This window comes from Bufo gargarizans, chromosome 3 (assembly GCF_014858855.1).
Source record: "Bufo gargarizans isolate SCDJY-AF-19 chromosome 3, ASM1485885v1, whole genome shotgun sequence".
In the NCBI taxonomy this organism is placed as follows: Eukaryota; Metazoa; Chordata; class Amphibia; order Anura; family Bufonidae; genus Bufo; species Bufo gargarizans.
Genome location: NC_058082.1, coordinates 7,080,394 through 7,107,684, shown reverse-complemented (window position 1 = coordinate 7,107,684; position 27,291 = coordinate 7,080,394). Strand labels below are relative to the sequence as shown.

Sequence of the window (27,291 nt, the reverse complement as noted above, 5' to 3'; positions counted from 1 at the left end):
CCCTTCTGCAATCGGAACAGCTGGTGTCACGTGATTTCAGAAGCCACAAAAACCCCTTCCTGTGTCTTACAACGGTCTCTGTTAACCCTGTGAATGCTGGCTGGTCCATAACCAATGGGATATCTGCAAATACCACCAAAATAATATGAGATTTATTAACCCACATCATGCCTAAATGTATTTGGTGAAATGCTGGAGTCTGGACTGCGGGGGCTGCTCCGGATCATACAGATATACTGGGAGGAATTATCCACAGGAAAGGCCATCAGTACCTGGTGGGTGGGGGGTCCGACGCCCAGCACCCCCGCACTAGCCCCGCAGCTGGACATACACAGCTCGGTCCATTGTGTAATGGAAGGGGGATTGGTTTGTGAAGTGGATGGGAGCAACGCTGCAGTAACCAGCATTGTCCACTACACGGCGGAGGGAGCTGTGTAGTTCCTGTGCCGATCGGCGGGGGTGCGGGGTGTCGGAGCCCTGCCGATCGTATGCTCATGGCCTGTCCCAAGGAAAAGGCCTCAGTAGTAAAAATCCTGGACAACCCATTTAAAGACTGAAACACTAGCCGTAATAAATTTACCTATGAATGTTTAAATTCTTTCCCTGTTTTTAGATCTCTGCTTGCTGTCTGTGAATAGAAACAATCGTTTACACAAAATATCGTCTGATCTACTCGTGCTCACGGCTGAGGGTTTGTTACAGTTGTATTCAGCCTAGAGAATCCTGTGTTAGGTGCAGCACTCACCTGCTGCAATAGTTTGTTACAGTGTATCGGTGCAGTTTACATCAGCGTGCTGCTCCATTTTGTCCAGTACCAGGCAGAGACCTGTGATATATAGTGGGGTCCGTCACAAGATGGATTTAGTGTTTCCTCCTTGTTCTGCTCTAAGGCTCCATTCACACGTCCGCAATTTTGTGGAACTGGTGCGAACCCATTCATTCTCTATGGGGATGGAATGGATGCGGACAGCACACAGTGTGCTATCCGCATTTCTGGAGCGTGCCGCCGATCTTCTGGTCCGCAGCTCCGGAACAAAATTGAACATGTCCTATTCTTGTCCGCAATTGCAGACAAGAATAGGCATTACTATGGGGGTGTCGGCAGGGTGTATTGCGGATCCGCAACGCACTACGGACGTGTGAATGGAGCCTTATAGTGGAAATAAGATGTGAATGAAGCCTATCGGTTTTCAGAAAATATCCTCATTCACTGACGGCAAGCAGAGATCCGAGCACAGCAGGCACACTGGTGCTGACATGGGCAGTGACTGTCCTGAGGGGTAGGTGGTCATTTATTGCCGCACTCCACGTCGGTCACTCCTTCTTGGACCTTTTCCCGCGTCTTGGTTTCAGGTTCATACGTCTCCACACCTCGGCGCTGGCTCGGTCTTGTTTGGTGACGGCGCTGAAGTCGAGGGACTTGAGATTGGGCAGGAGCGACAAGATGTAGGATCTAAGGGGGCACAAAGTGTAGATCAGGCGAGTGTACAAGAGCGCCGCGCTGCGAGCCTGCAAACACAGGGCGCCGCTGCTCCGCAGTGCCTATATCTGTAGGGTACCCGCATGTGGGCCTCCTGTATATACCGCCAGAGCGTCCAACACCACCAACGTCCAGATGTGATGGATATCTACTCGCATTAGGGGCGGCCATGATTCTGCTGCAAAAGCATGTGGATTTGTCGCAGATTTCCTCTCACCTGTACCCTTTCTCCGTTTCTATGGGGTTGCCGTGCAGGGTGAGACTCTTCAGGTCCGGCAGGGCGGCCAGTTTGTCCACTTCGCTCAGGTGACTGATGCTGTTTCCGTGCAGGTTGAGCACCGACAGGTGACGGTACGCAGTGAGGACCTAAAAGCCAGAAGTCTTACATCATGGTCAGCACTTCTCTACTGAAATCCTCTGTGCTGCTGGGGACCCTGCTCCTACCACTATGTAACTCTCATCCTGTGACCTTCACAAGATCAGCGCACTCCTCTCCTGAAATCCTCTGTGCTGCTGGGGACCCTGCTCCTACCACTATGTAACTCTCAGCCTGTACCCTCCACAGGATCAGCACAATCCTCTACTGAAATCCTCTGTGCTGCTGGAGACCCTGCTCCTTCCACTATGTAACTCTCATCCTGTGACCTCCACAAGATCAGCGCACTCCTCTCCTGAAATCCTCTGTGCTGCCGGGGACCCTGCTCCTACCACTATGTAACTCAGCCTGTACCCTCCACAGGATCAGCGCACTCCTCTCCTGAAATCCTCTGTGCTGCTGGGAACCCTGCTCCTTCCACTATGTAACTCTCATCCTGTGACCTCCACAAGATCAGCGCACTCCTCTCCTGAAATCCTCTGTGCTGCTGGGGACTCTGCTCCTCCCACTATGTAACTCTCAGCCTGTGCCCTCCACAGGATCAGCGCACTCTCCAGAAATCCTCTGTGCTGCTGTGGATTCTGCTCCTCCCGCTATGTAACTGTCAGCCTGTGACCTCCACAGGATCAGCGCACTCCTCTCCTGAAATCCTCTGTGCTGCTGGGGACCCTGCTCCTCCCACTATGTAACTGTCAGCCTGTGCCCTCCACAGGATCAGCACAATCCTCTACTGAAATCCTCTGTGCAGTACCACATCCTGGACGATAACATATTAGCGGTGACAGCTCCGCCTACGGCTGCAGCCCCCCAGGGTGTGACTTACGGGGTCTATATTGGACAGGTCATTGAAGGACAGGTCTATCCAGCAGAGGCGGGACGGGTCGCTCAGCAGCTTCTCCGCTATTTCCCGGAAGCCGTGGATATCGGTCAGGGTGTTGTTATTCAGCCGCAGCGCCTGGCTCGTCAGCCTCCCGTTCTCACAGCGTTTTATGGGTTTTAGACCCTCGCGGGGGTCCTCCTGCAGCACATCTGTGGGGAAGGACACCGGGGTATGAGGTGGGGGTCACACCAAGTGATGGCGCCTAACGAGTATATAGCAACTACCAGGAAAGTGACATTTCTGCCATTAGAGGTATCCCCATCATTTCAGGACCCGCACCCATCAGGAGAAAGGGGGAGCTCACCCATGGGAGTCATTGGTGTCTGCAACATCTGCATTAATGAGGGGTGCAGGTTCCTGGGCGGCTAATGACCCCCATTCTGCAATACAAGATGGCAGCAATTCCCCTTTAAACTGGCCATGTAGTAGACTGAGAGCCTGACGTCATGTAGACCCGTTAACCCCTTAGTTCAGCCATGCTGGGGGTGACACTTTGCAGATGCTGTGATAAGGAAGATGGTGAAAGTTATGATCTCTTACCTTCCATGGTGTTGATGCACTTGAAAGCCAGGTCCACGGGGGGCCCCGAATCACAGTCATTGTCGATCCGTTTACTCATGGCGGAACCTGGAGATTAGACAGGACATGGAATATAATGTCCGTACCAGAGACCCAGATCCAGAGGGACAGTCCCAGGCGGTCAACCCCAGAGAGCAGACTCCAGAGGGACAGTCCCAGGCGGTCAACCCCAGAGAGCAGACTCCAGAGGGACAGTCCCAGGCGCTCGATCCGAGAGACCCGGATCCATGGGGACAGTCCCAGGCGCTCGATCCGAGAGACCCGGATCCATGGGGACAGTCCAAGGCGCTCGACCCCAGAGGGACCATCCGAGACATCCGACCCCAGAGGGACAGTCCCAGGCGCTGGACCCCAGAGACCCGGATCCAGAGGGACAGACCCAGGCGCTGGACCCCAGAGACCCGGATCCAGAGGGACAGACCCAGGCGCTGGACCCCAGAGACCCGGATCCAGAGGGACAGACCCAGGCGCTGGACCCCAGAGACCCGGATCCAGAGGGACAGACCCAGGCGCTGGACCCCAGAGACCCGGATCCAGAGGGACAGACCCAGGCGCTGGACCCCAGAGACCCGGATCCAGAGGGACAGACCCAGGCGCTGGACCCCAGAGACCCGGATCCAGAGGGACAGACCCAGGCGCTGGACCCCAGAGACCCGGATCCAGAGGGACAGACCCAGGCGCTGGACCCCAGAGACCCGGATCCAGAGGGACAGACCCAGGCGCTGGACCCCAGAGACCCGGATCCAGAGGGACAGACCCAGGCGCTGGACCCCAGAGACCCGGATCCAGAGGGACAGACCCAGGCGCTGGACCCCAGAGAGACAGACCCAGACGCTCGACCCCAGAGACATGGACCCAGAGGGACAGTCCCAGGCGCTCGACCCCAGAGACATGGACCCAGAGGGACAGTCCCAGGCGCTGGACCCCAGAGACATGGATCCAGAGTGACAGTCCCAGGCGCTGGACCCCAGAGACCCGGACCCAGAGGGACAGTCCCAGGCGCTCGACCCCAGAGACATGGACCCAGAGGGACAGACTCAGGCGCTCCACCCCAGAGACATGGACCCAGAGGGACATTCCCAGGCATTAGGTTCTGTCCCAGGTATCCCCCACCTCCATCCAAACCGAACCCTGAACGTTCCTGACACCTAATAATGAGACTTCGCCTGTATTACCGGCTGCCGCCTGCAGAGGGCAGCACCGCCTGTCTGCAGTCTGCCCTACAGGACGGCACTGTGTGGGGTGCAGGTTTCTATGGACTCTCCTCACCGTCTGCCCCCCGTATACTCACTGCTGGAGCCGCACGTCCCGTCTTCCCGGACTCACGACCAGGGCGATCAGCAGGGCCGTAGCTTAGCGACCGCGGTCACCATAGTAACTGTAAATATACTAAAAACGGGCCGGAAGTGTCATACCACCTGACCGGAAATAATAGAAGCACCTGCCCAGCGGTGTCGTACCACCTGACCGGAAGTAAAAGAAGGACCTGAGCAGATCAGACCACCTGACCGGAAGCGGTTGTCATGGTGATTATCGGCTTTCTCGTCGCCCATCTTGTGGAGAAGTCCTGCCATCTGCTGCAGAACTTCAAGCCCCGGCTTCACCTCGCTGCCCTGGGCCTGACATGGCGCTCATGCTGCATGGATATGAAGGAAGAGTAAAAGTTTTGCGTAGATTTTTTCGCGCTACATCCACATGGATTGAGAACCTCCACAGATTTCCACCTGCACCGCCCCTCGTGTTCATTCCGGCTGTAGTGGTCATGTTCTTTTGTATTTGAATGTTTTACCATTGTCATGATCACTGCTTGCTGTCAGGGAATGTGCTGCCCTGACCTAATACAGCAGCAGATTACAGGGGCCAACGTGGAGGAATCCACCTTCCCCCCGATCCAGAGAAAGGGACACAACAGAGGAGTCTCCAGTCACTCTCTATAGCTCCGTGTACGGAGCAGTCTCCAGTCACTCTCTATAGCTCCGTGTACAGAGCAGTCTCCAGTCACTCTCTATAGCTCCATGTACGGAGCAGTCTCCAGTCACTCTCTATAGCTCCATGTACAGAGCAGTCTCCAGTCACTCTCTATAGCTCCATGTACAGAGCAGTCTCCAGTCACTCTCTATAGCTCCATGTACAGAGCAGTCTCCAGTCACTCTCTATAGCTCCATGTACGGAGCAGTCTCCAGTCACTCTCTATAGCTCCATGTACAGAGCAGTCTCCAGTCACTCTCTATAGCTCCATGTACGGAGCAGTCTCCAGTCACTCTCTATAGAGCAGTCTCCAGTCACTCTCTATAGCTCCATGTACAGAGCAGTCTCCAGTCACTCTCTATAGCTCCATGTACGGAGGAGTCTCCAGTCACTCTCTATAGCTCCATGTACGGAGGAGTCTCCAGTCACTCTCTATAGCTCCGTGTACAGAGCAGTCTCCAGTCACTCTCTAGAGCTCCATGTACAGAGCAGTCTCCAGTCACTCTCTATAGCTCCGTGTACAGAGCAGTCTCCAGTCACTCTCTAGAGCTCCATGTACAGAGCAGTCTCCAGTCACTCTCTATAGCTCCGTGTACAGAGCAGTCTCCAGTCACTCTCTATAGCTCCGTGTACAGAGCAGTTTCCAGTCACTCTCTATAGCTCCGTGTACAGAGCAGTTTCCAGTCACTCTCTATAGCTCCATGTACAGAGCAGTCTCCAGTCACTCTCTATAGCTCCGTGTACAGAGCAGTCTCCAGTCACTCTCTATAGCTCCGTGTACAGAGCAGTTTCCAGTCACTCTCTATAGCTCCGTGTACAGAGCAGTTTCCAGTCACTCTCTATAGCTCCGTGTACAGAGCAGTCTCCAGTCACTCTCTATAGCTCCATGCACAGAGCAGTCTCCAGTCACTCTCTATAGCTCAGTGTACAGAGCAGTCTCCAGTCACTCTCTATAGCTCCATGTACAGAGCAGTCTCCAGTCACTCTCTATAGCTCCATGTACAGAGCAGTCTCCAGTCACTCTCTATAGCTCCATGTACAGAGCAGTCTCCAGTCACTCTCTATAGCTCCGTGTACAGAGCAGTCTCCAGTCACCCTCTATAGCTCCGTGTACAGAGCAGTCTCCAGTCACTCTCTATAGCTCCATGTACAGAGCAGTCTCCAGTCACTCTCTATAGCTCCATGTACAGAGCAGTCTCCAGTCACCCTCTATAGCTCCGTGTACAGAGCAGTCTCCAGTCACCCTCTATAGCTCCGTGTACAGAGCAGTCTCCAGTCACCCTCTATAGCTCCGTGTACAGAGCAGTCTCCAGTCACCCTCTATAGCTCCATGTACAGAGCAGTCTCCAGTCACTCTCTATAGCTCCGTGTACAGAGCAGTCTCCAGTCACTCTCTATAGCTCCATGTACAGAGCAGTCTCCAGTCACTCTCTATAGCTCCATGTTCAGAGCAGTCTCCAGTCACTCTCTATAGCTCCATGTACAGAGCAGTCTCCAGTCACTCTCTATAGCTCCATGTACAGAGCAGTCTCCAGTCACTCTCTATAGCTCCATGTACAGAGCAGTCTCCAGTCACTCTCTATAGCTCCGTGTACAGAGCAGTCTCCAGTCACTCTCTATAGCTCCATGCACAGAGCAGTCTCCAGTCACTCTCTATAGCTCAGTGTACAGAGCAGTCTCCAGTCACTCTCTATAGCTCCATGTACAGAGCAGTCTCCAGTCACCCTCTATAGCACCATGCACAGAGCAGTCTCCAGTCACTCTCCATAGCTCCATGTACAGAGCAGTCTCCAGTCACTCTCTATAGCTCCGTGTACAGAGCAGTCTCCAGTCACCCTCTATAGCTCCGTGTACAGAGCAGTCTCCAGTCACTCTCTATAGCTCCATGTACAGAGCAGTCTCCAGTCACTCTCTATAGCTCCATGTACAGAGCAGTCTCCAGTCACCCTCTATAGCTCCGTGTACAGAGCAGTCTCCAGTCACCCTCTATAGCTCCGTGTACAGAGCAGTCTCCAGTCACCCTCTATAGCTCCGTGTACAGAGCAGTCTCCAGTCACTCTCTATAGCTCCATGTACAGAGCAGTCTCCAGTCACTCTCTATAGCTCCATGCACAGAGCAGTCTCCAGTCACTCTCTATAGCTCCATGTACAGAGCAGTCTCCAGTCACTCTCTATAGCTCCATGTACAGAGGAGTCTCCAGTCACTCTCTATAGCTCCATGTACAGAGCAGTCTCCAGTCACTCTCTATAGCTCCATGTACAGAGCAGTCTCCAGTCACTCTCTATAGCTCCATGTACAGATCAGTCTCCAGTCACTCTCTATAGCTCCATGTACAGAGCAGTCTCCAGTCACTCTCTATATAGCTCCGTGTACAGGGCAGTCTCCAGTCACTCTCTATAGCTCCATGTACAGAGCAGTCTCCAGTCACTCTCCATAGCTCCATGTACAGAGCAGTCTCCAGTCACTCTCTATAGCTCCATGTACAGAGCAGTCTCCAGTCACTCTCTATATAGCTCCGTGTACAGAGCAGTCTCCAGTCACCCTCTATAGCTCCGTGTACAGAGCAGTCTCCAGTCACTCTCTATAGCTCCATGTACAGAGCAGTCTCCAGTCACTCTCTATAGCTCCATGTACAGAGCAGTCTCCAGTCACTCTCTATAGCTCCGTGTACAGAGCAGTCTCCAGTCACTCTCTATAGCTCCATGTACAGAGCAGTCTCCAGTCACTCTCTATAGCTCCATGTACAGAGGAGTCTCCAGTCACTCTCTATAGCTCCATGTACAGAGCAGTCTCCAGACACTCTCTATAGCTCCATGTACAGAGCAGTCTCCAGTCACTCTCTATAGCTCCATGTACAGAGCAGTCTCCAGTCACTCTCTATAGCTCCGTGTACAGAGCAGTCTCCAGTCACTCTCTATAGCTCCGTGTACAGAGCAGTCTCCAGTCACTCTCCATAGCTCCATGTACAGAGCAGTCTCCAGTCACTCTCTATAGCTCCATGTACAGAGCAGTCTCCAGTCACTCTCTATAGCTCCGTGTACAGAGCAGTCTCCAGTCACTCTCTATAGCTCCATGCACAGAGCAGTCTCCAGTCACTCTCCATAGCTCCATGTACAGAGCAGTCTCCAGTCACTCTCTATAGCTCCGTGTACAGACAGTGGCGTCTCTAGCTTTCAAATTTTGGGGGGGCACACTGGGGGCCAGGACAAAAGTAGGGGGGCAGCTATAACAATGATACATTTACACAAGTATGCTTATAAATGCTGCGATACTTTGATGACACATACCGTTTATAGCATCTCATGCTATGTGTCATCCACAGATCCACCCTATATCAGTGTCATATCGGGATCCCTCTCCCTATAAGGCCCCATTCACACATCCGAAATTTGCGTAACGGAATTGCGGACCCATTCATTTCTATAGGGCAGCACGATGTGCAGCCGGATACGGAAAGGCGGTCCTGCACTTCCGGGTCCGCAATTCCGTTCCCGAAAAAAAATGCGGACCCGCACATTGCCGCTGTTAGGAACGTCTGAAGGGAGCCTAACAGTGTCATCCACAGAGTGGCACAGATCCCCCCCCCCCCCCGTAACAGTGTCATGACATCCACAGACCCCCGATACCCCTCCCTATAACACTATAAGAGTATCATCCACAGATCCTTCCCCCCTATAACAGTGTAATGACTCACATGACATCCACAGACCCCTGATCACCCTCCCTATAACATAGAAACATAGAATGTGTCGGCAGATAAGAACCATTTGGCCCATCTAGTCTGCCCAATATACTGAATACTATGGATAGCCCCGGCCCTATCTTATATGAAGGATGGCCTTATGCCTATCCCATGCATGCTTAAACTCCTCCACTGTATTTGCAGCTACCACTTCTGCAGAAAGGTTATTCCATGCATCCACTACTCTCTCAGTAAAGTAATACTTCCTGATATTACTTTTAAACCTTTGCCCCTCTAATTTAAAACTGTGTCCTCTTGTGGTAGTTTTTCTTCTTTTAAATCTTCTCTCCTCCTTTACCGAGTTGATTCCCTTTATGTATTTAGCAGTTTCTATCATATCCCCTCTGTCTCGTCTTTCTTCCAAGCTCTACATGTTAAGGTCCTTTAACCTTTCCTGGTAAGTTTTATCCTGCAATCCATGTACTAGTTTAGTAGCTCTTCTCTGAACTCTCTCTAGAGTATCTATATCCTTCTGGAGATATGGCCTCCAGTACTGCGCACAATACTCCAGGTGAGGTCTCACCAGTGTTCTGTACAGCGGCATAAGCACTTCACTCTTTCTACTGCTTATACCTCTCCCTATACATCCAAGCATTCTGCTGGCATTTCGTGCTGCTCTATTACATTGTCTTCCCACCTTTAAGTCTTCTGAAATAATTACTCCTAAATCCCTTTCCTCAGATACTGAGGTCAGGACTGTGTTAAATATTCTATATTCTGCCCTTGGGTTTTTACGCCCCAGGTGCATTATCTTGCACTTATCCACATTAAATTTCAGTTGCCAGAGTTCTGACCATTCTTCTAGTTTTCCTAAGTCCTTTTCCATTTGGCGTTTCCCTCCAGGAACATCAACCCTGTTACATATCTTTGTGTCATCAGCAAAAACACAAACCTTACCATCGAGGCCTTTTGCAATATCACTTATGAAGATATTAAACAAAATTGGTCCCAGTACAGATCCCTGTGGAATCCCACTGGTTACATGACCTTGTTTTGAATGTTCTCCATTGACTACAACCCTCTGTTGTCTGTCACTCAGCCACTGCCTAATCCACTCAATATGGGAGTCCATGCTCAATGACTGCAGTTTATTGATAAGTCTTCTATGTGGGACAGTGTCAAAAGCCTTACTAAAATCCAGATATGCAATGTCTACTGCACCTCCGCCGTCTATTATTTTAGTCACCCAGTCAAAAAAATCTATAAGATTTGTTTGACATGATCTCCCTGAAGTAAACCCATGTTGTTTTTCATCTTGCAATCCATGGGATTTTAGATGTTCCACAATCCTATCCTTTAATAGGGTTTCCATTAATTTCCCCACTATTGATGTCAGACTCACTGGTCTATAGTTGCTCGATTCCTCCCTACTACCTTTCTTGTGAATGGGCACAACATTTGCCAATTTCCAATCTTCCGGGACGACTCCTGTTACTAATGATTGGTTAAATAAATCTGTTAACGGTTTTGCCAGCTCACCACTAAGCTCTTTTAATAATTTTGGGTGTATCTCATCAGGCCCCTGTGACTTGTCTTCACTTTAGACAGCAAACTTAGAACATCTTCCTCTGTAAAGACACATGCATCAAACGATTTAATAGTCATCCTTTCTAGTGGAGGTCCTTCTACACTATAAGAGTATCATCCACAGATCCTTCCCCCCCTATAACAGTGTAATGACTCACATGACATCCACAGACCCCCGATCCCCCTCCCTATAACACTATAAGAGTATCATCCACAGATCCCTCCCCCCCTATAACAGTGTAATGACTCATGACATCCACAGACCCCCGATCCCCCTCCCTATAACACTATAAGAGTATCATCCACAGATCCCTCCCCCCCTATAACAGTGTAATGACTCATGACATCCACAGACCCCCGATCCCCCTCCCTATAACACTATAAGAGTATCATCCACAGATCCCTCCCCCCCTATAACAGTGTAATGACTCATGACATCCACAGACCCCCGATCCCCCTCCCTATAGCACTATAAGAGTATCATCCACAGATCCCTCCCCCCCTATAACAGTGTAATGACTCATGACATCCACAGACCCCCGATCCCCCTCCCTATAACACTATAAGAGTATCATCCACAGATCCCTCCTCCCCTGTGTAATGACTCATGACATCCACAGACCCCCGATCCCCCTCCCTATAACACTATAAGAGTATCATCCACAGATCCCTCCTCCCCTGTGTAATGACTCATGACATCACGCTCCCACCGCTCACATTTGAACATGATTTCTCTAAACGGTAAAGTAAACACTGTAATCATCCAGGCTGCACTGACAGTAACTTTAAAGGGGTTCTGCACTTTTATTTAACTGAGATGATCTATACTCTGGCTAGATCTTCAGCTTCTGATCGGCAGGGGTCAGACACCCGGTACCCCCGCCGATCAGCTGTTTGAGAAGGCAGCGGCGCTCGCACCGCGGCCTTCTCACTGTTTACCGCCAGCCCACTGACTGACATCACGACTAGTATCAACTAGCCTGAGCGCGGCTAAGCTCTGTCACTTGAATGGAGCTTAGCCGCGTCCACGCTAGTTGATACTAGTCGTAACTCGTGACATCACTGGGCCGTCGGTAAACAGTGAGAAGGCCGCGGCGCTACTGGAGCGCCGGTGCCTTCTTAAGCAGCTGATCGGCGGGGGTCCCGGGTGTCTGACCCCCTCCGATCAGAAGCTGATGATCTATCCAGAGTATAGATCATCAGTTAAATTGAAGTGCAGAACCCCTTTAACTTTTAAATCAGGAAGATTCTGGGGCAGCCGCCAGCCAGCTCTCCTCTCAGACTCAGTCAGATCTAATCTCTCTAGTTAGAATAGAAAGAGACTTAGTCAGTCCACTCAGTCTCTACTTGTAAGTTGTACCTTATTATTTTTAAGTTAACCTGCTACACACCGTCTCCACTAGGTCAGGCTCAGTCCAGTCTGTTCGGTATCGGTAGGGTAGGGCCACGCCACACACTGTCTGTTCTCTAGTCTGGGCCTGGCTGGCTTAAAGGGCTTCTGTCACCCCACTAAAGTCATATATATTTTTTGGGCAACTTAAATTCCTTATAATGCGATATATTTATATATAGTGCTCTTACTCATTTTTCTTAAAAAAACAGACTTTTATAATATGTAAATGAGCTCTCTACCAGCAAGTAGGTAGCGGCCGCATCCTCCTTTCATAAAGACGCCCCCTCCTCATGTTGATTGACAGGGCCAGCGAACGCGCTCGTCCTCTGGCTGGCCCTGTCTGCGTTCAAAATCTGGCTCCTGCGCTGTACCAGTCTTCAGTTGGCGCAGGCGCACTGAGAGGAGGACCATCGCTCGGCCGCTCCTTCCTCAGTGCGCCTGCGCCGGGTGTAGATGTAACGTCATCGGCGCATTGAGGATGGATCGGCCGAGCAAGCATCCTCCTCTCAGTGCGCCTGCGCCGGGTGTAGATGTAACGTCATCGGTGCATTGAGGATGGAGCAGCCGAGCGAGCGTCCTCCTCTCAGTGCGCCTGCGCCAACTGAAGACCGGTACGGCGCAGGCACCAAATTTTGAACGCAGACAGGGCCAGCCAGAGGACGAGCGCGTTCGCTGGCCCTGTCAATCAACATGAGGAGGGGGCGTCTTTATGAAAGGAGGATACTTGCTGGTAGAGAGCTCATTTACATATTATAAAAGTCCGTTTTTTGAAGAAACTACCAAACCAAAATGAGTAAGAGCACTATATATTAATATATCGCATTATAAGGAATTTAAGTTCCCCCAAAAAAATAGGACTTTAAGCAGCTGCTGCCAGTAGATGAATGAATCAGAATCAGCTCGTCTCACTGCCACTGAGTCTGACTCAACTGGTCAGGTCCTGGAGCCGGGGGCGGAGCCGGGGACGCGGCCGGGGCGGCGGTGGGTGGAGACTAGAGAGTGAGACCGCAACTGCACGAGTCCGAGACAGATCATCAGATGTGAAGAAGATGTCCGGTAGGGCTGCCTAGTGCCTACACAGTGCACAGCAGCGCAGCACAGACCATCCACCACCAAAATGAATGGGGGACATTTTAGTTGGGGGGGCACAGCTTGATGTAGGGGGGGCCATGGCCCCCACCTGGCGACGCCACTGTGTACAGAGCAGTCTCCAGTCACTCTCTATAGCTCCGTGTACAGAGCAGTTTCCAGTCACTCTCTATAGCTCCATGTACAGAGCAGTCTCCAGTCACTCTCTATAGCTCCATGTACAGAGCAGTCTCCAGTCACTCTCCATAGCTCCATGTACAGAGCAGTCTCCAGTCACTCTCTATAGCTCCGTGTACAGAGCAGTCTCCAGTCACTCTCTATAGCTCCATGTACAGAGCAGTCTCCAGTCACTCTCTATAGCTCCGTGTACAGAGGAGTCTCCAGTCACTCTCTATAGCTCCGTGTACAGAGGAGTCTCCAGTCACTCTCTATAGCTCCGTGTACAGAGCAGTCTCCAGTCACTCTCTATAGCTCCGTGTACAGAGCAGTCTCCAGTCACTCTCTATAGCTCCGTGTACAGAGCAGTCTCCAGTCACTCTCTATAGCTCCATGCACAGAGCAGTCTCCAGTCACTCTCTATAGCTCCGTGTACAGAGGAGTCTCCAGTCACTCTCTATAGCTCCATGTACAGAGCAGTCTCCAGTCACTCTCTATAGCTCCGTGTACAGAGCAGTCTCCAGTCACTCTCTATAGCTCCATGCACAGAGCAGTCTCCAGTCACTCTCTATAGCTCCGTGTACAGAGCAGTCTCCAGACACTCTCTATAGCTCCGTGTACAGAGGAGTCTCCAGTCACTCTCTATAGCTCCGTGTACAGAGGAGTCTCCAGTCACTCTCTATAGCTCCGTGTACAGAGGAGTCTCCAGTCACTCTCTATAGCTCCATGTACAGAGCAGTCTCCAGTCACTCTCTATAGAGCAGTCTCCAGTCACTCTCTATAGAGCAGTCTCCAGTCACTCTCTATAGCTCCATGTACAGAGCAGTCTCCAGTCACTCTCTATAGCTCCATGTACAGAGCAGTCTCCAGTCACTCTCTATAGCTCCGTGTACAGAGCAGTCTCCAGTCACTCTCTATAGCTCCATGTACAGAGCAGTCTCCAGTCACTCTCTATAGCTCCATGTACAGAGCAGTCTCCAGTCACTCTCTATAGCTCCATGTACAGAGCAGTCTCCAGTCACTCTCTATAGCTCCATGTACAGAGCAGTCTCCAGTCACTCTCTATAGCTCCGTGTACAGAGCAGTCTCTACAGCTCCGTGGTATCACGCTCTGATCTGATGTTTGAGCAGCAGGGGGTGTGGCTCTGGTAGAGGGGCGTCTCTTGACTAGTACACGAAGGCGGGGCGGGGCTCTGGACGTGACGTCATGCTGGAGGCGCGCAGACAGAGTGCAGCCAATGGCGGCCTGGCCCGCCGGCGGCTCGGGGTTTGAATAGAGTTGTTGCCGTGACTGTGAGGAGACCGCAGGCGGCGGAGAGCGGGAATCCCCGGTGCAGGTGAGTGTCGGGGTGCTCCGGTGTGGACTGCTGTAGTGTACGGCGCCGGGAGGCCTTGTGATTGCATCTGCGTCATCACCGCCCGAGAGAGAGACCGGTGGGGTAAATAGAGGGGGGAGGGGGTGACACCGGGGTAAATAGAGGGGGGAGGGGGTGACACCGGGGTAAATAGAGGGGGTAGGGGGTGACACCGGGGTAAATAGAGGGAGGGGGTAGGGGGTGACACCGGGGTAAATGGGGGGAGGGGGTGACACCGGGGTAAATAGAGGGAGGGGGGAGGGGGGAGGGGGTGACACCGGGGTAAATGGGGGGAGGGGGTGACACCGGGGTAAATGGGGGGAGGGGGTGACACCGGGGTAAATGGGGGGAGGGGGTGACACCGGGGTAAATAGAGGGAGGGGGGAGGGGGTGACACCGGGGTAAATAGAGGGAGGGGGGAGGGGGTGACACCGGGGTAAATAGAGGGAGGGGGTGACACCGGGGTAAATAGAGGGAGGGGGGAGGGGGTGACACCGGGGTAAATAGAGGGAGGGGGAGGGTGACACCGGGGTAAATAGAGGGCAGGGGGTGACACCGGGGTTAAATAGAGGGAGGGGGGAGGGGGTGACACCGGGGTAAATAGATGGGAGGGGGGAGGGGGTGACACCGGGGTAAATAGAGGGAGGGGGTAGGGGGTGACACCGGGGTAAATAGAGGGAGGGGGGAGGGGGTGACACCGGGGTAAATAGAGGAAGGGGGTGACACCGGGGTAAATAGAGGGAGGGGGGAGGGGGTGACACCGGGGTAAATGGGGGGGAGGGGGTGACACCGGGGTAAATAGAGGGGGGAGGGGGTGACACCGGGGTAAATAGAGGGGGGAGGGGGTGACACCGGGGTAAATAGAGGGGGGAGGGGGGTGACACCGGGGGTAAATAGAGGGGTGTGGGGGTGGTGACACCGGGGTAAATAGAGGGGGGGAGGGGCTGTGACACCGGGGTACATGGAGGAGGGCGGGGGTGGTGACACCGGGGTAAATGGAGGGGGGCGGGGGTGTGACACCGGGGTAAATGGAGGGGGGCGGGGGTGTGACACCGGGGTAAATAGGAGGGGGGCGGGGGTGTGACACCGGGGTAAATAGAGGGGGGAGGGGGTGACACCGGGGTAAATAGAGGGGGGGAGGGGGTGACACCGGGGTAAATAGAGGGGGGGAGGGGATGACACCGGGGTAAATAGAGGGGGGGAGGGGGTGACACCGGGGTAAATAGAGGGGGGGAGGGGATGACACCGGGGTAAATAGAGGGGGGGAGGGGGTGACACCGGGGTAAATAGAGGGGGGGAGGGGGTGACACCGGGGTAAATAGAGGGGGGGGAGGGGGTGACACCGGGGTAAATAGAGGGGGGGAGGGGGTGACACCGGGGTAAATAGAGGGGGGGGAGGGGGTGACACCGGGGTAAATAGAGGGGGGGGAGGGGGTGACACCGGGGTAAATAGAGGGGGGGGAGGGGGTGACACCGGGGTAAATAGAGGGGGGGAGGGGCTGACACCGGGGTAAATAGAGGGGGGGGAGGGGCTGACACCGGGGTAAATAGAGGGAGTGGGGAGGGGGTGACACGGGGGTAAATAGTGGGGAGGGGGTGACACGGGGGTAAATAGTGGGGAGGGGGTGACACCAGGGGTAAATGGAGGGGGTGACAGTGATGTGTACGGTCAGGCCCGTGTTCACATCACTGGGCGCAGGTGACGCACAGAAGAGTTTCTGCACCAAAAACTTCAAAATGTAACTTTTTTTATGTAGATTTTTATTCTTCCACTGTAAATGGTGAAATCTGCGAACAGAACCGAGCGGCGGATTCTGAGTCGCCTTCTGCTCGGTCACTGTGATCGGCACCGCCTGACTGGGGGGGCCTTCATGATCTGGAGCAGCTGTGGATCTGATTCTGACGGGGGGGGGGGGGGGGGTTTATGTGATTACTTCCACTGCATTACTGCACTTCCATGATTTGACTGGAGAACATGGACGCGCCTCCGCCTTCCTTGCTGCTTCTGCACCTGGTGCCATTCATTGGCCTCAGCAGTGACGTGAGTGGCTGCAGCAGTGAAGGCGACGACAGACGAGATCTCAGCGCAGGCATGGGACTGCTCAGAACAGGGGAGCGGGGCTTTTCCTTCACCAGGGGGTGATGCTGAGCCCTGCGGCACTGACGCGCTGTATTGTTTTGGTATGTCAAGTATAAGGGTGTGTGCACACAGTGCGTATTTCCGTGCAGAAAATCCATGTGAAGACGGCATATTAAAGAACGCCCCCCTAGCAGTGTTTAGTGCTGTTCCGATGCAGACACATTGGATAATCTGCACGCCGCGGCGCGTCAGCTGCACAAACACGCTATGTTGCGGATTGTCAAAGCCGCTCAGCATGACAATTTCCTCATGTAGAAAATGCGCTCGGTGAACATGAGACCGCCTGGTACCGTATCGCGGGTTTTCTGCACCCAATTATTTTTTTTCCGTTTGGGAACACGTGTGTCACTGGGGGAGCTGCGCAGGTCGCAGTCGCGTGACCTTTGTGTTCATTAGGCAGCGGGGCAAGGCCTGCCCCATACATCAAGGCTCAATGTCTGACTTCCCTGCGCTTCCTGGTTATGGGGGTCCTCTGCTCTCCTACAATGAGGCCCTTGGGGGGCGGTCAGGATGAGGTGAGGACCCCCCCCATCATTTGGGTGAACTGTTTCCAGAGATAGGTGCCGGGGGGTAGAACATTACATTAGACCGGTGCCGCCTTTGGGGTACAATTTTGCGATAATACAAAATCCTTTCAGGGGCGTCGCAGCTTGTTATAATTTGCGGCCTGTGTAAATTATAATCCAGTGGTGTGCATGCTGGGAGTTGTAGTGATCTCATAGCTGGAGACCACTGCTGATCAGGCAAATTCTCAGGGTTAGAACCAAAAGTGGTGGAAAGTTCTGCTGCAAATCTGCTATGTCTGAGTGTGTCAGGTACTTCGGGAGCACGCCCGCTGCTGGGGTCTTGTACCCTGCGCCTTCACAAGACCGTAATATAAAAATGTATAATCATCGGGTCATAGAGAATCCTGCAGTGCCCCGGTGGTCCTCGGTCTGATAGCAGTGGTCTCCGGCTGCAGTCCCCCAGGTGGTCCTTGGTCTGAGAGCAGTGGTCTCCGGCTGCAGTCCCCCAGGTGGTCCTTGGTCTGAGAGCAGTGGTCTCCGGCTGCAGTCCCCCAGGTGGTCCTTGGTCTGAGAGCAGTGGTCTCCGGCTGCAGTCCCCCAGGTGGTCCTTGGTCTGAGAGCAGTGGTCTCCGGCTGCAGTCCCCCAGGTTGTCCTCGGTCTGAGAGCAGTGGTCTCCGGCTGCAGTCCCCCGGGTGGTCCTCGGTCTGAGAGCAGTGGTCTCCGGCTGCAGTCCCCCGGGTGGTCCTTGGTCTGAGAGCGGTGGTCTCCGGCTGCAGTCCCCCGGGTGGTCCTTGGTCTGAGAGCGGTGGTCTCTGGCTGCAGTCCCCCGGGTGGTCCTCGGTCTGTCAGCAGTGGTCTCCGGCTGCAGTCCCCCGGGTGGTCCTCGGTCTGAGAGCAGTGGTCTCCTGCTGCAGTGCCCCGGGTGGTCCTCAGTCTGAGAGCAGTGGTCTCCGGCTGCAGTCCCCTGGGTGGTCCTCGGTCTGAGAGCGGTGGTCTCCGGCTGCAGTCCCCCGGGTGGTCCTTGGTCTGAGAGCGGTGGTCTCCGGCTGCAGTCCCCCGGGTGGTCCTTGGTCTGAGAGCCGTGGTCTCTGGCTGCAGTCCCCCGGGTGGTCCTCGGTCTGTCAGCAGTGGTCTCCGGCTGCAGTCCCCCGGGTGGTCCGTGGTCTCCGGCTGCAGTCCCCCGGGTGGTCCTCGGTCTGAGAGCAGTGGTCTCCGGCTGCAGTCCCCCGGGTGGTCCTCGGTCTGAGAGCAGTGGTCTCGGGCTGCAGTCCCCCGGGTGGTCCTCGGTCTGAGAGCAGTGGTCTCCTGCTGCAGTCCCCCGGGTGGTCCTCGGTCTGAGAGCAGTGGTCTCCTGCTGCAGTCCCCCGGGTGGTCCTCGGTCTGAGAGCAGTGGTCTCCTGCTTGAGGGGGGGAGGGGGTGACACCGGGGTAAATAGAGGGGGGGGGGAGGGGGTGACACCGGGGTAAATAGAGGGGGGGAGGGGCTGACACCGGGGTAAATAGAGGGGGGGGAGGGGCTGACACCGGGGTAAATAGAGGGAGTGGGGAGGGGGTGACACGGGGGTAAATAGTGGGGAGGGGGTGACACGGGGGTAAATAGTGGGGAGGGGGTGACACCAGGGGTAAATGGAGGGGGTGACAGTGATGTGTACGGTCAGGCCCGTGTTCACATCACTGGGCGCAGGTGACGCACAGAAGAGTTTCTGCACCAAAAACTTCAAAATGTAACTTTTTTTATGTAGATTTTTATTCTTCCACTGTAAATGGTGAAATCTGTGAACAGAACCGAGCGGCGGATTCTGAGTCGCCTTCTGCTCGGTCACTGTGATCGGCACCGCCTGACTGGGGGGGCGGGGGGGGCGGGGCCTTCATGATCTGGAGCAGCTGTGGATCTGATTCTGACGGGGGGGGGGGGGGGGGGGGTTATGTGATTACTTCCACTGCATTACTGCACTTCCATGATTTGACTGGAGAATATGGACGCGCCTCCGCCTTCCTTGCTGCTTCTGCACCTGGTGCCATTCATTGGCCTCAGCAGTGACGTGAGTGGCTGCAGCAGTGAAGGCGACGACAGACGAGATCTCAGCGCAGGCATGGGACTGCTCAGAACAGGGGAGCGGGGCTTTTCCTTCACCAGGGGGTGATGCTGAGCCCTGCGGCACTGACGCGCTGTATTGTTTTGGTATGTCAAGTATAAGGGTGTGTGCACACAGTGCGTATTTCCGTGCAGAAAATCCATGTGAAGACGGCATATTAAAGAACGCCCCCCTAGCAGTGTTTAGTGCTGTTCCGATGCAGACACATTGGATAATCTGCACGCCGCGGCGCGTCAGCTGCACAAACACGCTATGTTGCGGATTGTCAAAGCCGCTCAGCATGACAATTTCCTCATGTAGAAAATGCGCTCGGTGAACATGAGACCGCCTGGTACCGTATCGCGGGTTTTCTGCACCCAATTATTTTTTTTCCGTTTGGGAACACGTGTGTCACTGGGGGAGCTGCGCAGGTCGCAGTCGCGTGACCTTTGTGTTCATTAGGCAGCGGGGCAAGGCCTGCCCCATACATCAAGGCTCAATGTCTGACTTCCCTGCGCTTCCTGGTTATGGGGGTCCTCTGCTCTCCTACAATGAGGCCCTTGGGGGGCGGTCAGGATGAGGTGAGGACCCCCCCCATCATTTGGGTGAACTGTTTCCAGAGATAGGTGCCGGGGGGTAGAACATTACATTAGACCGGTGCCGCCTTTGGGGTACAATTTTGCGATAATACAAAATCCTTTCAGGGGCGTCGCAGCTTGTTATAATTTGCGGCCTGTGTAAATTATAATCCAGTGGTGTGCATGCTGGGAGTTGTAGTGATCTCATAGCTGGAGACCACTGCTGATCAGGCAAATTCTCAGGGTTAGAACCAAAAGTGGTGGAAAGTTCTGCTGCAAATCTGCTATGTCTGAGTGTGTCAGGTACTTCGGGAGCACGCCCGCTGCTGGGGTCTTGTACCCTGCGCCTTCACAAGACCGTAATATAAAAATGTATAATCATCGGGTCATAGAGAATCCTGCAGTGCCCCGGTGGTCCTCGGTCTGATAGCAGTGGTCTCCGGCTGCAGTCCCCCAGGTGGTCCTTGGTCTGAGAGCAGTGGTCTCCGGCTGCAGTCCCCCAGGTGGTCCTTGGTCTGAGAGCAGTGGTCTCCGGCTGCAGTCCCCCAGGTGGTCCTTGGTCTGAGAGCAGTGGTCTCCGGCTGCAGTCCCCCAGGTGGTCCTTGGTCTGAGAGCAGTGGTCTCCGGCTGCAGTCCCCCAGGTGGTCCTTGGTCTGAGAGCAGTGGTCTCCGGCTGCAGTCCCCCAGGTGGTCCTCGGTCTGAGAGCAGTGGTCTCCGGCTGCAGTCCCCCGGGTGGTCCTCGGTCTGAGAGCAGTGGTCTCCGGCTGCAGTCCCCCGGGTGGTCCTTGGTCTGAGAGCGGTGGTCTCCGGCTGCAGTCCCCCGGGTGGTCCTTGGTCTGAGAGCGGTGGTCTCTGGCTGCAGTCCCCCGGGTGGTCCTCGGTCTGTCAGCAGTGGTCTCCGGCTGCAGTCCCCCGGTGGTCCTCGGTCTGAGAGCAGTGGTCTCCTGCTGCAGTGCCCCGGGTGGTCCTCAGTCTGAGAGCGGTGGTCTCCGGCTGCAGTCCCCTGGGTGGTCCCGGTCTGAGAGCGGTGGTCTCCGGCTGCAGTCCCCCGGGTGGTCCTTGGTCTGAGAGCGGTGGCCTCCGGCTGCAGTCCCCCCGGGTGGTCCTTGGTCTGAGAGCAGTGGTCTCTGGCTGCAGTCCCCCGGGTGGTCCTCGGTCTGTCAGCAGTGGTCTCCGGCTGCAGTCCCCCGGGTGGTCCGTGGTCTCCGGCTGCAGTCCCCCGGGTGGTCCTCGGTCTGATAGCAGTGGTCTCCGGCTGCAGTCCCCCGGGTGGTCCTCGGTCTGAGAGCAGTGGTCCTCGGTCTGAGAGCAGTGGTCTCGGGCTGCAGTCCCCCGGGTGGTCCTCGGTCTGAGAGCAGTGGTCTCGGGCTGCAGTCCCCCGGGTGGTCCTCGGTCTGAGAGCAGTGGTCTCTGGCTGCAGTCCCCCGGGTGGTCCTCGGTCTGTCAGCAGTGGTCTCCGGCTGCAGTCCCCCGGGTGGTCCGTGGTCTCCGGCTGCAGTCCCCCGGGTGGTCCTCGGTCTGATAGCAGTGGTCTCCGGCTGCAGTCCCCCGGGTGGTCCTCGGTCTGAGAGCAGTGGTCTCGGGCTGCAGTCCCCCGGGTGGTCCTCGGTCTGAGAGCAGTGGTCTCGGGCTGCAGTCCCCCGGGTGGTCCTCGGTCTGAGAGCAGTGGTCTCCTGCTGCAGTCCCCCGGGTGGTCCTCGGTCTGAGAGCAGTGGTCTCCTGCTTGACTCCCAGGTGCTGATGGGGGGGGGGGTTGTCACCCTGCTTTTCACGCACTCCAGTTTTGATCTGTGTTGACCAGGAAGCCATTCAATAGACGGAGGACGGCTCCGGGTCTGATGTCTCCAGGCTGTGAGGGCGAGGTACAGAACAGCAGGGTGTCTGTCAGTGAAGGGTTAACGCTGCGGAGTAGATGCGGTGCAGCCACACATGAACACATATGTGCCGCTCAGCCTAACCCTGCTGCTCCTCTCCCTCCTCCCAGAGCGGTGTCACTGCCCCGGAGCATGCTGGGACTTGGCATGGAAATACAAGCTGATCTGCCATGGAAGCTGCTCTGAGGCTGCCGTGCCACCGCTGTGCCCACAGCTCTGCCCCGTGAAGTGGCCTGAACTTTACAAAGTTATTACTCTGCCCCCTCCCCCGTGGTGGGTGGTGGGGCGGAGGCGGCCGTCTCAGTCACCGCTTCAGAGTGAGTTTGCAGCAATTGTTTCTCTGCTCGTGTTAATTATGTAGAGGTGCTCTGGTGAATAAGGGGTTAATGCTGGGAGTCGTCGTGTAGCCCTGCAGATCTACACAGGTCCTGATAAGCCCCCCGTGTGTAAAGCCGGGGGTAAAGGAGAACGGCCCTGGGGGCAGGCTGCCAGCCGATCAGGTGGGGGATACTGAGGGGCAGGCTTCCAGCTATTCATCAGGTGGGGGGACACTGGGGGGGCAGGCTTTCAGCTATTCATCAGGTGGGGGGACACTGGGGGGGCAGGCTTTCAGCCGATCATCAGGTGGGGGGACACTGGGGGGGCAGGCTTTCAGCCGATCATCAGGTGGGGGGACACTGGGGGGGCAGGCTTTCAGCCGATCATCAGGTGGGGGGACACTGGGGGGGCAGGCTTTCAGCCGATCATCAGGTGGGGGGACACTGGGGGGGGCAGGCTTTCAGCCGATCATCAGGTGGGGGGACACTGGGGGGGGGGGCAGGCTTTCAGCCGATCATCAGGTGGGGGGACACTGGAGGGGGCAGGCTTTCAGCCGATCATCAGGTGGGGGACACCGGGGGGCAGGCTTCCAGACGATGATCAGGTGGGGGGCACCGGGGGACAGGCTTCCAGCTATTCATCAGGTGGGGGACACTGGGGGGCAGGCTTTCAGCCGATCATCAGGTGGGGGGGGGGCACTGGGGGGCAGGCTTTCAGCCGATCATCAGGTGGGGGACGCTGCTGTTATGTCCCCTCAGATGCTGTGGTCGCAGTTGATGATGGCATCTGAAGAGTTAAATGTCTGTGATCAGAGTTGTCTCCAATCACGGACTCTGCTACTGGGGGTCAGCTGTACGAATTCGCCCAGCTCCTGAGCGGTGCCATCTCTACAGACTGCATCCGTCATTCTAAAGCAATTCTTTAAAAATGTGGAAGTCTACGATGCGCCAAATATATTAACGGAGGGGGGGCTCATAATTATGTATTGTCTCAGGATGTCCACAGTGCGGAGACTGACCCGGTAAAGGGTGTCTGGCGCATGCTCCGCCCTGTTGGTCCATGCCCCGCCCTCTTGTCTTTGCCGTTAACCGGTTTTCGCCGCTCGTCAGAAGAAGAATAAGAAATAATAAAAGTTGCTCAACTTTAACCCAAGTGGCAGTTGTGTAAGAGATGAACATGTGACCCTGACCTCCGGAGCCGTGGCAGGCGTGATGTGAATGGAAAGCGCTGCTGCTTTCTAGCAGATGTAGTGTAACTGCTTGCTGTCAGTGAATGTGCACTTTCTTCATATCCACAGGACACCGCGTTCACTGACTCTATAACCTTCATTATATAAGGTCCACATCCGACCCACAAAAGATGCAGGGAAAAAATACGTTTATGTGCATGAGGCCTAAGAACCATCCGGGGCAGGAGGAGAGCTGAATGGGTATTGGACTTTGTTTTAAAGAAGGAGGCCTCCATTCACTGGCAGCAAGCGTAAGCCTTCAAAATGTGGACAGACCGAGATTGTCGGTCATCAGGATGTGACGCTGGCAGTGAAGGGGTTACTGCCCTTATCGTGTTCCTTGGGTGGACTTTGTATAATTGGTTGTCACCCGTCCTGGAAGGTGTTTGGCGGGAGATGCTGTAACGAAGGCGGATATTACGTGGCCGTTAGCGGTGACATGTATCAGGCACAGATTGCCGCTCATTGCTCAGCAGTCGTCACCGAGCCCCCCGTTCACTATAGGGCGGTATACAGTCTGCTCAGTCCCCATCACTCAGTCTAGTGCGGTCATCCATCCTTCTAGTGGTTGGTCCTGTGGTGATGCTTCACTATAGGGCGGTATACAGTCTGCAGGGTGCTGTTATGGAAGCTGCTATGTCTGGCCTTGGAGATCTAATGATTACAACTCCCAGCATGCTCTCAGAGCCGCAGGTGAGAGCTCAGCGATATATCTGGCGCAGAGATGCGTCCCCTGTGGCCGCCGGCGCAGCGTGTGCCAGTCTCGTGCCATGAGCTGAGAGTTTGATCCTTGTGGTTTAAGAATGGAGCTTAGTCTTTGGTATTTGTCACATGTAATGGGTTAATGGCCCGTTTTTGTATTGCCAATAGGATTAGACACTGGGAGTTACCTGGGGGAGGAGGGATAGGGTTATCCCAGCAGCACAGAGGATTTCAAGAGAGGAGTGTGCTGAGCTTGTGTGAGGTCACAGCCTGAGAGTTACACAGTGGAAGGAGCAGAGTACCAGCAGCACAGAGGATTTCAGAAGCAGTTACAGGCTGTGGTTGGAGCAGGGTCATGGATTTCTCTCTGATCCTGCTCATTTTGACATTATAAGGAGTTCTTTAGTTTTTGCCTTTTTCACGCTGATCTGACGGCCGCTTCTCTTCCCGCAGATTACACGCTGTGTGACCCCGGTGCGCTGTGAGGATGTCGCTACACGGGACCTTGATGGAGTCGCTGCTCACATGGGTAAGGACTGAACGTCTGATCTTACGGTTACTACTTCTCCACAGCGTAGATGAAGCAGCCCGCCATCATCCCGAGTCCACGTGAGCCGCTGGGGTCTGACCGCCGGGGCACCTGTTTCTGCTGTCCTCGGGGTCGGACCCCCACCAATTACAAAGGAAAGGCCTGTCCTAGGGAAGAGCCCTTTAATGTAATGGAAGCTGGTGGAGAATGAGTCTCCAGTATGGAGGTGTACATACAGAGAACGGTTTCTTTGGACCCCTGAATCTGACTTTATCACCTTTCCCCCGGGTCACTCAGCCCCCGACCCGACCTGTCCAGTACAGTTAGTCTCGCTGGTCCGCTGCCTGAGGGTAACATCTGATTCTGCCCTTCAAACAACGCATCCAAACCCTCACCTCCACCTGGAACATCTCTCGTATATGCTCCTTCCTCACCCCAAATGTTAGCGCATGCCCTCATCACCCCCCCCCCCCCCCCCACCTGGACTACTGCAACATCCTCCTCTGTGGCCTCCCATCTAGCACCCTCGCTCCCCTGCAATCTACCTTCAACTCTGCTGCCCGACTAATCCACCTCGCCCCTCGTGTCTCCTCTGCCGGTCCCTTCACTGGCCCTCATTGCCCTGAAAAATCAATACTATGACATACAAGGCCATCCACAACCTGTCCCCTCCGCACATCGCTGACCTGCTCCCCCGATACATCTCCACCCGTATTCTCCGTTTCTCACAGGACCTCCTTCTCTGTTCTCCTCTGTTCCTCACACAGTCGTCTACAGGATTTCTCCTGTGCCTCTCCCCTCCTCTGGAACCCGCTCCCCCCAACATCCAGAGCTTCAAAAGTACCCTGAAAACCTGCCACCTGCAATAAGCATGCACACAGCCAGACGAGCAGCCTTTACCCTCCCCTGCTGTGTCCTTCCCTTGTCAATTGTAAGCTCTTGTGGGCAGGGTCCTCTACCTGTTCATGGTGCTTTATATTATGTATGTGAACCTCCTCTTAAATGTACAGTGATACATGCCATAAATGATAGCAATGGCCGTCCCGGGACACGTGCGCCCCCAATAAAGTCTTCCTGTTTCCACCAGGTGAACAGCTTGAAGGTGGACGAGCCCATCGTGCAGCTCTCCCAGATGCAGGATCTGAACATCTTCATCAAAATCGTCACAAAGCTGTAAGTAGCATCCCCTGCAGTGATGGTACGCCCCACCTCTAGGGGGCGCCGCTCTGTACAGGCGTGCCATCAGCACCAACATTGATACCATATGACTTTGCTCCGGGGCTGGACAATGTTTTCCTGATAATTACAGGAACCTTTCATCGTCATGAGCTGGAAGTTCTGATGCATTCATTGTCTATGTCGTGAGTCCTGACCTTCTACTTCTGACAGCTGAGGGTTTGTTACAGTTGTATGAAGTCTAGACAATCCTCCGGCTTCAGACTGATCCATTGTCACAAATGGGCAGGACATGATAGTGGATGAAACCCTCAGAGGTGAGACGTGTGAGGTCAGCCTCTGGATGTATACAAGTATTGTGGCCTCTCACTGACGGCAAGCAGAGATCTTAACAATGGTGAAGAACTGAAAGGCAAAGCCTGTTGGGTACCTGAGTAGTTAGACTGGGTGGCTGGGTGCCTTCTCTCACCCAGTTGTCACCGGAGGCCGAATGAAGGATGAGGTCTGCCATCTATGGTCCCCTAGATGAAAAAATAAATGCTGCGTCCTGGGTGCCCAGGCCTCTTGCCCACGAACGTAAGGGCACTGACCGCGGGGAAGCCGCATGCGGATCGCAGACCCATTCCCTTGAATGGGGCCCGCTATCTGTCCGTTCCGCAAAAAGATAGAACAAGTTCTATCTTTTTGTAGAACAGAAGCACTCCGTAGTACTTCCGTGGGGTTCCATTACGCACCGCATCTCTGGATTTGCGGACACGTTCAAGTAAATGGTTACGCATTCGTGATGCGGAATCCACACGGCTGGTGACCAATGTATTGTGGTACCGCCGTATGTGGCCAGCAGCACGGGCACTGAGTCCTTACGTTCATGTAAGAGAGGCCTTAGAAAGACATGGCTGCCCCACCTGTCCTGTCTGCGTACGGTATTGCAGCACAGTCCCGTTCATGTTGGTGGCGCTCGGCTGCAGTACCGCACACGGCCCCTGGACTGATGGGGCACTTACAGTGCAGACAGCCCAGAGTCCTCCATGGGTTCCCAGGACTGAGTGAGCATCGCTCCCCCAGCCATGATCGGCTCACTGCGTAATCCAGTGACCCGATCGCCTGGTTGAGTCCCCTCGCATTGTGATCAAAGCCGAGGTCAGAGGAGGCCGTTAAGTAGGAGCCCGCGGTAAGAACATGGGTGGTTAGTAACAGCCGATTCCTGGCGCAGGAGTCTGAGGATCTGCACTGCCTGTGTCAGACGACAGGCGGACGGTCGTTAAGGGGTTAAAGAGAATAGGGCTTATCTGGAATACCGCAGACAACCTGTGGACGGGAGCAGAGCTGTCATTTTAAGAAAGCAGCAATGTTTTCCCGCTTTTGAACAACCCCTTTAAGACCGTGACAGAAAAAAATCCAGGAGAGAGCCACAACCCCCCAGTGGCGGGAGCGGGTACTGCAGAGCTGGTCCTATTTGGCAGCAGTGGACCGAGCTGTGTTGTTCTGACACCAGAGCTGCTCTGAAGCTGGTGATCAGCGGTGGTGCGGGGTGTCAGACCTCACCATTAGATATTGATGCCCCATCCTGAGGATAAAGGAGTGGACAACCCTGTTAAAGGGCCTCATCTACATCCT

At 54.7% G+C, this 27,291-nt stretch overlaps 2 protein-coding genes across 4 annotated transcripts in view; one reads left to right on the top strand and one right to left on the bottom strand.

Annotated features, from left to right (window-relative positions):
* Window positions 1-1,087: 1,087 nt before the first annotated feature.
* Window positions 1,088-4,727, bottom strand: LRRC51 (leucine rich repeat containing 51). Its single transcript, XM_044287670.1, has 5 exons — window positions 4,607-4,727; window positions 3,277-3,363; window positions 2,680-2,885; window positions 1,698-1,846; window positions 1,088-1,453 (listed from the first exon to the last, which is right to left on the bottom strand). Exons 2-5 carry the CDS (start codon window positions 3,353-3,355, stop codon window positions 1,315-1,317), a joined length of 573 nt encoding a protein of 190 aa, XP_044143605.1. The 5' UTR covers window positions 3,356-3,363; window positions 4,607-4,727; the 3' UTR covers window positions 1,088-1,314.
* Window positions 4,728-14,383: 9,656 nt separating this feature from the next.
* The window catches only part of NUMA1 (nuclear mitotic apparatus protein 1), a 52,150-nt gene continuing 39,242 nt past the window's right edge, over window positions 14,384-27,291 (top strand). For 2 of the 3 annotated variants that reach the window (XM_044286724.1, XM_044286722.1), the window contains exons 1-3: window positions 14,384-14,528; window positions 24,423-24,498; window positions 25,586-25,671. In XM_044286724.1, coding sequence (XP_044142659.1) covers window positions 24,457-24,498; window positions 25,586-25,671 — 128 coding nt within the window. In that variant the 5' untranslated portion in view covers window positions 14,384-14,528; window positions 24,423-24,456. Of the gene's footprint in view, window positions 14,529-21,845; window positions 22,039-24,422; window positions 24,499-25,585; window positions 25,672-27,291 lie in introns of those variants that run through there. The other variant, XM_044286723.1, reaches the window with a different exon arrangement.

Coding starts and splice junctions, on each gene's coding strand:
- LRRC51 (XM_044287670.1), bottom strand. CDS start 3,355: ATGAGTAAACGGATCGACAATGACTGTGATTCGGGGCCCCCCGTGGAC. Junction 1,847..2,679: donor ACCTGTCCAATATAGACCCC/GTAAGTCACACC, acceptor TCTGGCTTTTAG/GTCCTCACTGCGTACCGTCA. Junction 1,454..1,697: donor GAAACGGAGAAAGGGTACAG/GTGAGAGGAAAT, acceptor GTGCCCCCTTAG/ATCCTACATCTTGTCGCTCC.